Below are 16,699 nucleotides of genomic sequence, written 5' to 3'. Positions count from 1 at the left end.
CACACAACACACTGACTTCGCCTTATCTCCCAGGCAAAACTGTGTGTTTGTCTATCTTTTAACTATATTACTTTTACTCTTAAACTATGAAATAACAGCAAATCTCTTTTGGCACTTTTTTTATCAACTATAAAACTGGCAGACAGGAGAATGATATACGAAAATGAAACGGAAATGCAGATATATATGTGTGCGTGCGTATGTACGCAAGACAGAAAAATAAACAGTTTTAAAAGACACTAGCGTTTTGTTCTTACCTCCGGTTCCCGGATTCCTTCAGCACTCTTTTATCTAAGCGAAGCAGATGCTTATCCCGTCAGCACTACGAGACAACCTCCCGCCCTTTGCTGAGGGATAATGTCTGCTGATCTACCTAGTGCAGATATGTGAAGGACAGGACGAGCCGCCAATTGATAAAGCTAAATATTTATCGTGTATATAACCCTTTATGAGGTCTAAGAACACTGTACGCTATCTACGTAAGAAGTACCGTAAGGGTACGCAAGTTGCGTATCGATCGCTTAGCCGTGATCGAGACGCTCAGGCGTCACGTTCACTCACGGCCAAGTGATCGCAGGCAGGCAGACTATTGGCTGTTGACTTATCGTAATGATTCGCTATAGCGTAGCAGCGCTCGGGACCACGAGGAGATCACCAGCGATGCAGACGCTCACAACGTTAAACCTTTATATCTATACCTTTAGCAATGAAATACACAGCAAACCTTAATGTAGAGACAAAGTGTAAGTGCAACCTTGTGTAACCTGATTAACTACAAAGCTGCTTGAGTGTCACCGATGCTCAGGGAGTACTTAACACTATAAAGAATACACAGATACCTGGGCTTAGGGTCCGAAACCTATTATGTGTATTATGACTATTATACTTGCAAAAGGAATCACAGTACAAAGCATACACTACAATATAACATAAACCAACTAACTAGATAACTACACAGGAAATACAATACAATACAATTCAAGTCTAATCAAGGAAAAATACGAGAGAAAGAGTAGAGAGGGAGAGAGAGAAATGGCTCACAGTAAGACAATATGATTACGGAGAGAACTTACGCACAAGGGGAACGATCGCATGCGCCTCGATATCCAGCTCCCGATTATCAGCAATGAGAACCGTTGAAGAGAGTGAAGTTGGATATGGTCGGCCTGCTATTTATGCCCCACACACAATACAATTCAATGGTCCCTACAATCTCATTGTTCATTGGACACAGGAATTCGGCTTCGCATTATAACAAAAGGTCATAGGTTGATTCATACAGGTGGGCTGTGACTATTTCCAACTGCTCAGGTGGGAGGGAAACTGGGTTTCCCGCCGCATGGGTAATAAAGTGCAAATAAAGTAAATGTTCATAAACTTCTTATGTCCATAACTATTCGCACGAGCGATTGATCTGCTTCAAACCAACACCGGAATATTTCTAATTAAATATTCTTCCGATGGATACTAAACACCACTGTATTACTCCTATCTGACCCTTCGTATCAAACAAAGAGGGATTCCTCTGTTCATAAACATTCTATATTAACCAAACTTTCAGAATCTATCAAAGGGACCATGATCTATAAAATACATTATTTGTGAAAATGTGTAACGATTGAGTCGCACGCTACGACTACACAAACTTTACCGTAAATACGCATACCGTGCACCAGCGGGTGCACGCAACAGCGGGTATGCGCCTTCACGGGAGAGCGCACGCATGCGCAGCGCGGACCAGTGTGAGGTGCAAATATGGCAGTGTGTATAGAGATATTTTTCTGACTTTGACACATCATAAACTCATCCCATATGAGCAGCAGAGCATTACACACACATTGTGGAACCAGCACATTTCTCCTGTGTGAAAGTTTTTGGAGGAACTTTGTTTTGCTAAGCATAAAGAGCTACACCTGTGCTATATAGACATGACAGTGACATACTGCCTAGAAAGCAATGAGTACATTATTAAAGATTCCTGCTAAATCTCATGTCAGAAAGACAGGCCTGTTTCTCATTTTTGGACAGTAATTATCTGACAGCTGACTTATTATGATTTATAGATTGATATATGTGGACATGTCATGTCTCCCAGCCGGATGTCAATGTCCCGTGTAACTCCTAGCAATGTATCTTTAAAGCATATGGAGAAAGATACTCTGGGATTACTTTTAACCCATTGAGAGTTAGAATCACCCAACACGTGCAATAAAACTGACAGATGAGGACGTTTTACATTCTCCTTCTTTACTGTGTCTGAATGATTCAGAATGTTCCATAAGATTAAATGAGCCAGTCACAGGAAAGTGCTGCAAACCGGTTGGAACGTGTAACATAGCCCATGTCTTCATAGGGGAGTTGTATCAAGCTTTGGAGAGAGATAAAGTGTAGAAGTTGTCCACACCAACTAATCATCTTCTTACTGTCATTTCTCTGACGTCCTAGTGGATGCTGGGAACTCCGTAAGGACCATGGGGGATAGCGGCTCCGCAGGAGACTGGGCACAAAAAGTAAAAGCTTTAGACTAGCTGGTGTGCACTGGCTCCTCCCCCTATGACCCTCCTCCAAGCCTCAGTTAGATTTTTGTGCCCGAACGAGAAGGGTGCAAGCTAGGTGGCTCTCCTGAGCTGCTTAGAAGTAAAAGTTTAAATAGTTTTTTTATTTTCAGTGAGTCCTGCTGGCAACAGGCTCACTGCATCGTGGGACTAAGGGGAGAAGAAGCGAACTCACCTGACTGCAGAGTGGATTGGGCTTCTTGGCTACTGGACATTAGCTCCAGAGGGACGATCACAGGTTCAGCCTGGATGGGTCCCGGAGCCGCGCCGCCGGCCCCCTTACAGAGCCAGAAGAGCGAAGAGGTCCGGAGAAAGCGGCGGCAGAAGACGTTCCTGTCTTCAAATAAGGTAGCGCACAGCACTGCAGCTGTGCGCCATTGCTCTCAGCACACTTCACACTCCGGTCACTGAGGGTGCAGGGCGCTGGGGGGGAGCGCCCTGAGACGCAATAAAACGATATAAAAACCTTATATGGCTAAAAAAAAAAATGCATCACATATAGCTCCTGGGCTATATGGATGCATTTATCCCCTGCCAGTTTCCAGAAAAAAGCGGGAGAAAAGGCCGCCGTGAAGGGGGTGGAGCCTTTCTCCTCAGCACACAAGCGCCATTTTCTTTCACAGCTCCGCTGGAAGGACGGCTCCCTGACTCTCCCCTGCAGTCCTGCACTACAGAAACAGGGTAAAACAGAGAGGGGGGCACTATTGGCAGCTAATATATAAATACAGCAGCTATAACAGGGATAAGGTTATCCCTGTATATATATAGCGCTCTGGTGTGTGCTGGCAAACTCTCCCTCTGTCTCCCCAAAGGGCTAGTGGGGTCCTGTCCTCTATCAGAGCATTCCCTGTGTGTGTGCTGGGTGTCGGTACGATTGTGTCGACATGTATGAGGAGGAAAATGATGTGGAAGCAGAGCAATTGCCTGTGTTAGTGATGTCACCCCCTAGGGAGTCGACACCTGACTGGATGGTAGTAATTAAAGAATTACGTGACAATGTCAGCACTTTGCAAAAAACTGTTGACGACATGAGACAGCCGACAAATCAATTAGTGCCTGTTCAGGCATCTCAGACACCGTCAGGGGCGCTAAAACGCCCGTTACCTCAGATGGTCGACACAGACCCTGACACGGATACTGAATCCAGTGTCGACGGTGACGAGACAAACGTAATGTCCAGTAGGGCCACACGTTACATGATCACGGCAATGAAGGAGGCATTGAACATTTCTGACACTACAAGTACCACAAAAAAGGGTATTATGTGGGGTGTGAAAAAACTACCAGTGGTTTTTCCTGAGTCAGATGAATTAAATGAGGTGTGTGATAAAGCGTGGGTTTCCCCCGATAAAAAACTGCTGATTTCTAATAAATTATTGGCACTATACCCTTTCCCGCCAGAGGTTAGGGCACGTTGGGAAACACCCCCTAGGGTAGATAAGGCGCTCACACGCTTATCAAAACAAGTGGCGTTACCGTCTCCTGATACGGCCGCTCTCAAGGAACCAGCTGATAGAAGGCTGGAAAATATCTTAAAAGGTATATACACACATACCGGTGTTATACTGCGACCAGCGATCGCCTCAGCCTGGATGTGCAGCGCTGGAGTGGCTTGGTCGGATTCCCTGACTGAAAATATTGATACCCTGGATAGGGACAGTATATTATTAACTATAGAGCATTTGAAGGATGCATTACTATATATGCGAGATGCACAGAGGGATATTTGCACCCTGGCATCTAGAGTAAGTGCGATGTCCATTTCTGCCAGAAGAACGTTATGGACGCGACAGTGGTCAGGTGATGCGGATTCCAAACGACATATGGAAGTATTGCCGTATAAAGGGGAGGAGTTATTTGGGGTCGGTCTATCGGACCTGGTGGCCACAGCAACGGCTGGAAAATCCACCTTTTTACCCCAGGTCACCTCTCAGCAGAAAAAGACACCGTCTTTTCAAACCCAGTCCTTTCGTCCCTATAAGGGCCGCTCGTTCCTGCCCCGGGGCAGAGGAAGGGGAAAAAGACTGCACCATGCAGCCTCTTCCCAGGAGCAGAAGCCCTCCCCCGCTTCTGCCAAGTCCTCAGCATGACGCTGGGGCTCTGCAAGCAGACTCGGGCACGGTGGGGGGCCGTCTCAAGAATTTCAGCGCGCAGTGGGCTCACTCGCAAGTGGACCCCTGGATCCTGCAGGTAGTATCACAGGGGTACAAATTGGAATTCGAGACGTCTCCCCCTCGCCGGTTCCTGAAGTCTGCTCTACCAACGTCTCCATCCGACAGGGAGGCAGTATTGGAAGCTATTCACAAGCTGTATTCCCAGCAGGTGATAATCAAGGTACCCCTCCTACAACAGGGAAAGGGGTATTATTCCACGCTGTTTGTGGTACCGAAGCCGGAAGGCTCGGTGAGACCAATTTTAAATCTAAAATCTTTGAACACTTACATAAAAAGGTTCAAATTCAAGATGGAGTCACTCAGAGCAGTGATAGCGAACCTGGAAGAAGGGGACTATATGGTATCTCTAGACATCAAGGATGCTTATCTCCATGTCCCAATCTACCCTTCTCACCAAGGGTACCTCAGGTTTGTGATACAAAACTGTCATTATCAGTTTCAGACGCTGCCGTTTGGATTGTCCACGGCACCACGGGTCTTTACCAAGGTAATGGCCGAAATGATGATTCTTCTTCGAAGAAAAGGCGTATTAATTATCCCTTACTTGGACGATCTCCTGATAAGGGCAAGGTCCAGGGAACAGTTAGAGGTCGGAGTAGCACTATCTCAGATAGTGCTACGTCAGCACGGGTGGATTCTAAATATCCCAAAATCACAGCTGATTCCAACAACACGTCTACTGTTCCTAGGGATGATTCTGGACACAGTCCAGAAAAAGGTGTTTCTCCCGGAGGAGAAGGCCAGGGAGTTATCCGAGCTAGTCAGGAACCTCCTAAAACCAGGACAAGTGTCAGTGCATCAGTGCACGAGAGTCCTGGGAAAAATGGTGGCTTCTTACGAAGCGATTCCATTCGGAAGATTCCATGCAAGAACTTTTCAGTGGGATCTGCTGGACAAATGGTCCGGATCGCATCTTCAGATGCATCAGCGGATAACCCTATCTCCAAGGACAAGGGTATCTCTCCTGTGGTGGTTACAGAAGGCTCATCTTCTCGAGGGCCGCAGATTCGGCATTCAGGATTGGATGCTGGTAACCACGGATGCCAGCCTGAGAGGCTGGGGAGCAGTCACACAGGGAAGAAATTTCCAGGGCTTGTGGTCAAGCATGGAAACGTCTCTTCACATAAATATCCTAGAGCTAAGGGCCATTTACAATGCCCTAAGTCAAGCAAGGCCTCTGCTTCAGGGTCAACCGGTATTGATCCAGTCGGACAACATCACGGCCGTCGCCCACGTAAACAGACAGGGCGGCACAAGAAGCAGGAGGGCAATGGCAGAAGCTGCAAGGATTCTCCGCTGGGCGGAAAATCATGTGATAGCACTGTCAGCAGTGTTCATTCCGGGAGTGGACAACTGGGAAGCAGACTTCCTCAGCAGACACGACCTCCACCCGGGGGAGTGGGGACTTCATCCAGAAGTCTTCCAAGTGATTGTAAACCGTTGGGAAAAACCAAAGGTGGACATGATGGCGTCCCGTCTCAACAAGAAACTGGACAGATATTGCGCCAGGTCAAGGGACCCTCAGGCAATAGCGGTGGACGCTCTGGTAACTCCGTGGGTGTTCCAGTTGGTATATGTGTTCCCTCCTCTTCCTCTCATACCAAAAGTACTGAGAATCATAAGAAGGAGAGGAGTAAGAACGATACTCGTGGCTCCGGATTGGCCAAGAAGAACTTGGTACCCGGAGCTGCAAGAGATGCTCACGGAGGACCCGGGGCCTCTACCTCTAAGGAAGGACCTGCTCCAGCAGGGACCTTGTCTGTTCCAAGACTTACCGCGGCTGCGTTTGACGGCATGGCGGTTGAACGCCGGATCCTGAAGGAAAAAGGCATTCCAGATGAAGTCATCCCTACCCTGATCAAGGCCAGGAAGGATGTAACTGCAAAACATTATCATCGCATTTGGCGAAAATATGTTGCGTGGTGTGAGGCCAAGAAGGCCCCTACGGAGGAATTTCAACTGGGTCGTTTCCTACATTTCCTGCAAGCAGGATTGTCTATGGGCCTAAAATTAGGATCCATTAAGGTTCAAATTTCGGCCCTGTCGATCTTCTTCCAGAAAGAACTGGCTTCAGTGCCTGAAGTTCAGACGTTTGTCAAAGGGGTACTGCATATACAGCCTCCTTTTGTGCCTCCAGTGGCACCTTGGGATCTCAATGTAGTTTTAGGGTTCCTAAAATCACATTGGTTTGAACCACTTGCCACAGTGGATTTGAAATATCTCACATGGAAAGTGGTAATGCTGATGGCCCTGGCTTCAGCCAGGCGCGTATCAGAATTGGCGGCTTTATCCTATAAAAGCCCTTACCTGATATTTCATTCGGATAGGGCGGAATTGAGGACTCGTTCTCAATTTCTCCCTAAGGTGGTTTCAGCGTTTCACATGAATCAACCTATTGTGGTACCTGTGGCTACTAGGGACTTGGAGGACTCCAAGTTGCTGGACGTAGTCAGGGCCCTGAAAATATATGTTTCCAGGACGGCTGGAGTCAGAAAATCTGACTCGCTGTTTATCCTGTATGCACCCAACAAGCTGGGTGCTCCTGCTTCTAAGCAGACGATTGCTCGTTGGATTTGTAGTACAATTCAACTTGCACATTCTGTGGCAGGCCTGCCACAGCCAAAATCTGTAAAAGCCCATTCCACAAGGAAGGTGGGCTCATCTTGGGCGGCTGCCCGAGGGGTCTCGGCTTTACAACTTTGCCGAGCAGCTACTTGGTCAGGGGCAAACACGTTTGCTAAATTCTACAAATTTGATACCCTGGCTGAGGAGGACCTGGAGTTCTCTCATTCGGTGCTGCAGAGTCATCCGCACTCTCCCGCCCGTTTGGGAGCTTTGGTATAATCCCCATGGTCCTTACGGAGTTCCCAGCATCCACTAGGACGTCAGAGAAAATAAGAATTTACTTACCGATAATTCTATTTCTCGTAGTCCGTAGTGGATGCTGGGCGCCCATCCCAAGTGCGGATTGTCTGCAATACTTGTATATAGTTATTGTTACAAACAAATCGGGTTGTTTATTGTTGGAAGCCATCTTTTCAGAGGCTCCTACGGTTATCATACTGTTAACTGGGTTCAGATCACGAGTTGTACGGTGTGATTGGTGTGGCTGGTATGAGTCTTACCCGGGATTCAAGATCCTTCCTTATTATGTACACTCGTCCGGGCACAGTATCTTAACTGAGGCTTGGAGGAGGGTCATAGGGGGAGGAGCCAGTGCACACCAGCTAGTCTAAAGCTTTTACTTTTTGTGCCCAGTCTCCTGCGGAGCCGCTATCCCCCATGGTCCTTACGGAGTTCCCAGCATCCACTACGGACTACGAGAAATAGAATTATCGGTAAGTAAATTCTTATTTTTACAGGCTGTGCTAGAAAAATGTCTTGGTTGCTAAGAGCAACTTCTCTACTTTATATCCCTCCAAGGTTTGATACGCCTCCCCCATGTCTACTACTGGTGGTAATGCTTTCCCCTTTGCTTGGTAATGAAAGATGACATAACAAGAGCTTACTGCGCTCTCCCTAGTGACCAGGCGCCGCCAAGTAACAACAGCGTTAGGAAATTATAAATAGAATCATTCTGTTAGAAATGGACACTGAAGTCTGTTGTAATTCCCTCTTTTTTTTTTTTTCTTCACGTGTTCCTCAGACAGACTGCAGGGAAAACAGGGTAGGGATCAATGAACTTCTGGAAATTGGATTCCAGCTGAGGATTCTCTCTTCCTCCTATATAATTACCTAACGCTCTGGAGGAGACAGCGCAGGGCCCAGAGTAGGTATTGATAAATGAGAGAACATGGTAAAGGTGATTTCTTTCCAAAGTTTAAATAAGCTCCCCTGCACCCCTCGCTTCCCAGCTGCATTGGGTACTGAGAATTGTGGTTTTAATTGTTACGTGTTACTGTTACAGTATGTTCTGGTTACTGTTCAGTTTTACCCTCTGCTGTTATTATTTGCCTGTGGACAACTTGTGTCGCCCCATACATAATGCATAATATAATAAGCAACATAAGTTTTTATAAAGAGACTTTTTATTTTGTTCCTTGTGATGCTTGTAAAACCATTTAATAACTTTTTTTTTTTTTTAACATTTCTTTCTTTATTGAAGCATTTCTTTAGATAAAGTAACAATAAGCACAGTGACATTGTGGGTGACAATCAAAGAAAAGAAGAACAAAACAAAAAAGATATAACGTAGCAGTCACAAAATGTAGTACATGGCGCCCATTTAATAACTTAATGATTTTTTTTTTCTATTTCTTTTATATGAGTTTTAAGAGAATGTTGAAGTGCACCCTTCACCAACGAATCCACTAGAAATCAGTGACGTCATTGAGGTGTAATACATCATACCTCATGCCTCAGTGATGTCACTGGTTCCATGTCAATTGGTCTACCCCACAAAATGGCGTGGGTGGCTGAGTTTAATGCCGATAGGCACCTAAACAGACACCCTGTGAATAAGGATGCCTCCCCTATGATAGCTCCTCCTCCTTTTTAATTCCACCTATAACCCATTTTATGTACCATTGTATAGTAATAGTAGTAGAACAATCAAGTATGTAAAAGGCACTGAAAATATTGTATTCTTTATATTTCTAGATTTAATAGTAGGAGCTTTTGGAGCAGCAAAAGTATCCGTGTACAGGTAGGTCAAAAACTAATTCTGTGTTGCCTAATCGGTGGCGGAACTGTAACCAAAACAGCCTATATGATTACTCTAGGTTCTGACAGTGTAGGGGATCTGGGACATAGATCAAGACCTGTTTACAAAAACCTTCTGAGTCTGTATATTAACTTATTACGGGTTGGGGCTGATATGCCGGCGGTCGGAATCCGGAGGTCAGGATACCGACCCCTGGATCCCGGCCGCCTGAATGCCAGTGGGGAAGGGGGGCGCGAGTGCAATGGAGCTTGCCCCCCATGGACACTCACGAGTGGGAATAGCGCCTGTTAGCCGACGGCATTATCAGCAGTTAGGATTACGGCGTCTATCCTGACCGTCGGGATCCCGACCGCCGGCATATCAATATACTATTATATAAAACACATCATACAATATTTGAAACACCATAAAAAACATTGGATACCTTTTGTAAGGCTGGTATCTTCCTGTAGAAGAAGAGGATGACACTTTTGTACAGCCTCTGCTTAATATAGTGGTACCACCATATAACAATTGGAAACCCCTTATTACCTGAAGCTGAGTTAGTGAGTTTCCCACCTCTCGTTTTTGAAGGCCACCATTTATAACTCCCCCATAGCACTCTATGTAAGTACTATGGTTGGCTGTGGCAGCAGAGAAAATTAGCAAGCTGCAGCGCACTTCGTCATTTGGCGTAGCCGACTGGTATCCCTATATGTAATGCGAAGGGGAATGTTATGTCAAACGAGATTTCCAAAGTTTGACAATTGTTAGTAAAATATTAGACAATGTTCTAGAATCTGGACTTCAAGTTATTTTGGCCTATTCTGAAGAACTGAGTAATCTCAGTGACCAGTCTTCAAACATTTTCCAGTTATCAGCATCTACCAATTACTGCTTGTATGGTAACACCTGCCACTGCTTGACTCTCACTGTAACATGTCTGTATTCCCTTCTATTCTCTGTATTCAGGGCCAGACCTGTAGTTACTGTGGATGCCCAACTTCTTCTCCATCCTATGATCCTTAACCCCGAGAACAAAACCTGTCATCTTTCCATCTCGGATTCATTGGGGACTATGGTGACTTGGTAAGTTAGAAGTAACAATTGCTAAATTCACAGTGGTGAGAGTAAATGGGATATTCAATTACCCAACTGTGGGTGTAAAAGCATCGCTGGGGGGGTGTTATCTAAGGGATCCGGTCTGAAGATCGACAGTGTCTAGGTCGACAATGTTTAGGTCGACCACTATAGGTCGACAGTCACTAGGTCGACATGGATGGAAGGTCGACAGGGTTTCTAGGTCGACATGTGCTAGGTCGACAGGTCTAAAGGTCGACATGAGTTTTTCATATATATTTTTCTTTTTTAGAATTTTTTCATACTTAACGATCCACGTGGACTACGATTGGAACGGTAAAGTGTGCCAAGCGAAGGCACCATGCGAGGGGACGCGGTGCACTAATTTGGGATCCCGGTCACTCTACGAAGAAAACGACACCCAGAAAAAAAAAATCCTCATGTCAACCTTTAGACCTGTCGACCTAGCACATGTCGACCTAGAAACCCTGTCGACCTTCCATCCATGTCGACCTAGTGACTGTCGACCTATAGTGGTCGACCTAAACATTGTCGACCTAGACACTGTCGATTTGATGAACCACACCCGTTATCTAATTAGCCCCGATATGCTGGCTTTGCGGGGATATGTTTCACCTGCCTCCGGCAGGCGAAGCAGAATCCCCGAAAACAGCCCTGTTTTCACCCGAAAAACACACAGGTTTCACTGAACCTGCGTGTTTTCGGGTGAAAAAGATTTTTTTTCTGGGTGAACAAACATCGATTAATCATTGGGAAATATCACCCAAAGCTTTATCGGCGGGAATTGAATATCCCCCTTACAGTATTTTCTAAGGAAATGCAAATATACAGGTGAGCAGTAACCCGCTTCTTCAGGTGCTGTCATTATCAAATTGGCATGAGATCGATCAAAGCTCATTTCTGACTGGGTTCCAGCACAACTGTACTTATTTAGTAATATCTTAAATTAGTTTATTTGTAGTAGTAGTAGTAGTAGTTTAGTAGTAGGCATGGGGCCTGGCTATGTGAGGATGGCCAGGAGGCAGGTCACGGTTACCATGGCAGCCCAGACACGCCCCTGCACACAACGTGAAGACCTCCTTTCTACCATGGGTCATCTTTTTATAATAGATTATATTTCAGCAGTGATGATGTTTATTTATTTTAGTGCCTATGGGGTCTATTTACTAAGCCTTGGATGGAGATAAAGTGGACAGAGATAAAGTACCAGCCAATCAGCTCCTAATTACCATGCCACAGGCTGGGTTTGAAAAATCACATTTAGGAGCTGCTTGGCTGGTACTTTATCTCCGTCCACTTTATTTCTATCCAAGGTTTGTGTGGTATTGGTCATCTGGAGCTTGTAGGCCATCTGCCTCGGTCATGGGTCTGCTTCCAGAACACCAGCCTGGTGTGTAGTTCTCTTGCCTTCATCAAGATTCACCACAAGTGAATTAATTTGCGAATCCCAACATTGCATTAATAAATGATACCCTCTGAAGAATCAGGCAACCCCTTCCATTGTACAGAGGTAACCAGCAATAGCCTGTCATTGGGCCATCTTTGTTATACCATAACAAGTAATGATGGCCTCCCCATGGCTCCATAGGAGTGGCACTATTTAAAGTACATTAAAGTAAATAAAAAACAACAACCCAGGACTCCTGTTTGCTGTATGGGGAGCTTGATTGGGATGGTACACCTGTTAAACACATCACAGCTGTGGTAAATTTGAACTTTAGTGGTCCATATCTTGTTAAATGCCACATCCCCCAGAGTCCATAACAAAATGAACAGTAGCACAAGCATGTTTTTTTTATGCTCCTCCCCTACTGGGGCATCAGCCCGTCGTTGACCCTGCAGCAGCTGGTTTGCGAGCACGCTTGGTAAAGAAATGTGGTTGAATTACAGTCAGACAAAATTCTATCAATCACAGAATGGAGTTACTATAACATGCACTGTAAAATCAGCGAGTGATTTCCTAGTTATCAGTCACCTTATAACATGGTGTGTAGGGAAACTAACACCTGATAGAACTTTCTACAGTACACAAACTCCAGGGATTCTTTGTTGTAATAAGTAGACCATTACTACGAGGTCTAGAAATCTCTTAGCTGATAGTTGTTCTTTGTTATTGGTTTGGTTTATGTTGTTTTAATATTATGTTGTAGTTATTATAACCTTGGATTCAGCATCTGAAAACGATTAGTAGGTTAAATCCAACAGGCACATAATTCTTCCGTCCCGTGGGAGCCATCTTGTACTCCTGAGCCAGCTGTGTAACGCGTTCAGAATGTATGCTGATGGATGCTATATGTCTGTGTAATGGAAATTACGGGATGGCATGTATGAAAACCTGAGAGGTTCTACACACCAAGGCTGAATGTGTGTCCCTCATGAAAGCAGCGAGCAACACGACATTCTAAGACTGATGTATTCCATTAATAATTACATTTACGTGGCAGCTCACATTATACATGAACATGTATACTCATACACCTCATTAATGGAATACGGCCAGGTAGTATTCAGAGCAGAGGGCCACAGGGCAGCTTCGGATAGAGAACATACACATGTTTATTACTTTCCTTAAAATACACTTGAAGAGATCACGGGAGTATATAAATATATAAAGGCTGAGGGGGAAATGTATCAAGTCTTGGAGAGCGATAAAGTACCAACCAATGTGTTCCTGTCATTTTTCAAACAGAACCTGTAAAATGACAGTTAGAAGCTGATTGATTGGTACTTTCTCTTTCCACTTTAGCACTCTCCAAGGTTTAATACATCTTCCCCTAAAGCTTATGTCATTTTAAAGGTTCTGTAATGCATGATTTCCCAACTCCTCACCTACCCCTTCCTTGTCACATTTTTAGGACTGCCTTCGTAAGACAAAGAGAAATGAGCCTGTGTTCCCTGCTGTAAGCTGGCATTTCAACTGGAATGTATTAACAAGATAAATTAAGATTCACACACAACCCACATAACAAGCCTTTAGTTTATCTCACGGGCAGCTTCTTAGGGAATTTATTTAGGGCCCTTAGAAATATTTAACCTTCCAGGATTTCACATCTCCATGACTGGTATATATCAAATATATGGGGAGATTTAACACACCTTCTAAAGCGGACAAGTGGAGGCCTTGACTATAGCAACCAATCGGATTCTAGCTATCATTTATCTAGTACATGTTTAACATATAGCTGAAATCTGATGGGTTGTTGGGTATTACCAACGCTTGTCCTTTTTAGAAGGTTTGATAAATCTCTCTCATGTTGTCATAAATTATAGTGGAACATATACCACTCCATAATATATAAAGTAGTCAGTTTTGCATAGATCATAGGAAAGACCATTGATTACAACTTCTATGCAATAAAGAACATATTATACTAACTGCAAAATGTGGTACATCTCCGGGAGGAGTGTCCGCCTCCACCTTTCTCCCTCCCCTTTTCTCTGTGTTCCTCCCCCCTCCCCCAACTCTTTCTCCCCACCTCTCCTTATTCCTCATCTCAATCACTGTCCCTCCACTCCTGTGCATCTTTGACATTGATGGGAGAGGTCAGAGTTCAATGTCATTACATTCCAACATTATCACATAATGATTTATTAAGCTCGGTGAAGTGATAAAGGACCAGCCAGTCAGTTCCTAACTTACATGTTACAGGCTGGGTTTGAAAAATGACAGGAGCTGACTGGCTGGTGCGTTATCACCTTCCACTTTACCACTACACCAGGCTTAATAAATCTGCCCCAGTGTTTTAACAGCAGTCAATTTTATTATATAGATTTACTAATATATTGAACTTGATGAATGCCAGATCGAAAAGTCTGCATGCCCCTTCATGATCTGCCCACACCCCCTATATCAGTCTCACTTCAAATGTCGGAGGGTATAAAAGTAAGAGGGGATTTTCTTTTATACACAGCCTAATCACATTCTAAATTCAAATAACACAACTGTAGCTTGCATGTAGTCTCACACACTGGCCACACATGCCGATGTCACTGTATGGTCCCAAACACACATACACATATATATATATATATATATATATATATATATTACATTACATTAATTCGGGGATGTTATTTTCCTATTTTTAAATGTCTTCTTGGAAATCATAAGCCTTTTAATCGAATGCAGATAATGCTGCACCTTATTGTACAGCTGCAGTGTTTAATAAGTCAGCATAGAACTATAGCAAGTAATAAAGGTGGTCATTTCTTTGCATATCCCTACCCACAATTCCTTGCTGTCGGTTTTCAAATTTGTATTATTGGTGCTCTATGTTAACACTGATCTTAAGCAGCCCGGCTCCTTCCATTGGGCGTACAGAAAGTAAGTAACAAGACAAGAGTTGACCTGTTTGAAACCCTGACAGAAAAATAAAAAGGACTTGGTCCTCTTGAATTAGAAAGGTCTGGTCTTGTTGAGCCACACCTCTGGTTGGCAGTCTTCATCAATCAGATATGGACATGATTACTTTGGTTGTCATGACAGGATTGCTTTGTGTCTCCCTATCTTTAGTGTCTCTCTTCTCTGACTTAGATAGATACATACATAGATGGATGGTTGGCTGGGTATATAGATTCAGTCATTGGGCCTGGATCTGAGCTGCACTCAACCGAACGCAATGCCAGTATTCATGTAGTTGAATGATTATACAGATGTGTCCTCTTTCATCCTTGCTGCAGTCACGCTAAACATCCCATGAAGTCTATGTTCTGCGAAATTGCGTCTTAGATGCAAAGTAATGCAATAGGACACATAAGCAGCTTCTGCTGATTAAAATGATATGCGTGTGTAATCGCGGCTGTATCTGCATCCGAAATGCCATGTTACAGTATTTTCCATGAAAACACTGTAGCATAGCATTTTGTATGCAAATACAGTCGAAGTCGCAGAGAATATAGGCATGCTGCATATCAATTTAATCAGCAGAAGCTGCTTGTGTGTCATATTACATTACTTTGTGTCTAAAATGCATTTTCACGTAAAAAAAACGCAAAAAAAATGCTTGGTGCTACCGATTTCACACAGCACTCACGCGTTATGTTTAATGTGGCTTGTAGCGCACGGAGCAAAGAAGTAAGAAGACACATCTGTATGCAACTGGGCATGCGTGAAAATCCCTATGACTTGTAACTTTGAATGCACGCAAAGGTGCTGTTGCGATTGGGACAGTATGAGAAAGGTGGCGGAAAAGTGATGGCCGTTCCTGGGCAGACTACTAGCACATGCAAAAAAAAAGGTTCCCTTATAAATGGGGTGTCATGGGTGTGACCATGCATGCGGCTTTGTTCACAGATGTACATCCGCAAGCATAGGAGAAACTGCACCAACCATAGGGCTAGTGAAAGGCTCAATGATACCTCTGATAGTGGCGGATAAAGACGCACAGATCGGTGTTACAGCATGCATGGGTGCTAAAGTGGGTATCTCAGTGCTTGCATATACAGCTGCACTGATGTACACAAGGGAAGGAGTTTGTATCAGCATTTGCATATACATGCAGACGGGTGACCGCCATAGACGCTGCGGCATACCACTTGGAGTCACGACCCGTGTGTGATGGCGGTAAGGCTGGTTGTGTCAGGATGAGGTTTAATGCTTTAATCAGTTCATTATTTATCACTCCTGGAAAACGATCCACATATTCCGGATTTCTCATGAGAGCAGCTGTGCTGTTTGCTGTAATTATTCCCCCAAATTCTTGGCAATATCTTGCTGTTTAGTGTGTAGGAAATGTGTCCTTACGTGAGGTAAGGGACCGGCCAGATGTCAGGTCTAGTTCAGTGTAATCACAGTACGAAGGGGAAGTTTATGTTTATGCGTTATGATTAGGGGTTTGTTTAGTGTCTCTTTAAGATATGTTAATGGTAGATAGAAGAGATATAATTACATTTAGCACAGTTGTGACTCACTCATTAGACTGTGATAAAATTGTTCCCTGGTTGGGGCATGGAATTTCCTCCTCCTACAGTATGTGATAACAGTATGTCACTATTGTAGAGAACATAGAGACAGAACTGCAGAGTCCACTCTAAACCGAGTATGAGTGTATATCAGAGCTGTGCTGTAACCACCGTCCCACCGTCCCCCCGTTTTTGATGAGGAGATCCATTGTGCAGATGTGCATAATATAATGTTTAAATATTTAGAAAAATACTTTTTAAACTTTATTAAATAAAATACATTTAAAAAAACAATGTTATTAACAGTTTTGAAGGGAAAAATCGTC

The 16,699-nt window shown here is 44.2% G+C and overlaps 1 protein-coding gene across 2 annotated transcripts in view; it reads left to right on the top strand.

Annotated features, from left to right (window-relative positions):
• ITGA8 (integrin subunit alpha 8) overlaps positions 1-16,699 on the top strand; it is a 262,641-nt gene that overhangs the window by 130,890 nt on the left and 115,052 nt on the right. For both annotated transcript variants that reach the window (XM_063921465.1, XM_063921464.1), the window contains exons 14-15: positions 9,329-9,374; positions 10,344-10,460. In XM_063921465.1, coding sequence (XP_063777535.1) covers positions 9,329-9,374; positions 10,344-10,460 — 163 coding nt within the window. The remainder of the gene's footprint in view (positions 1-9,328; positions 9,375-10,343; positions 10,461-16,699) is intronic.

This window comes from Pseudophryne corroboree, chromosome 5, assembly GCF_028390025.1.
Source record: "Pseudophryne corroboree isolate aPseCor3 chromosome 5, aPseCor3.hap2, whole genome shotgun sequence".
In the NCBI taxonomy this organism is placed as follows: domain Eukaryota; kingdom Metazoa; phylum Chordata; class Amphibia; order Anura; family Myobatrachidae; genus Pseudophryne; species Pseudophryne corroboree.
Note: the sequence above shows the minus strand (reverse complement) of the source record. Positions and strands in the feature narration are given on the sequence as shown.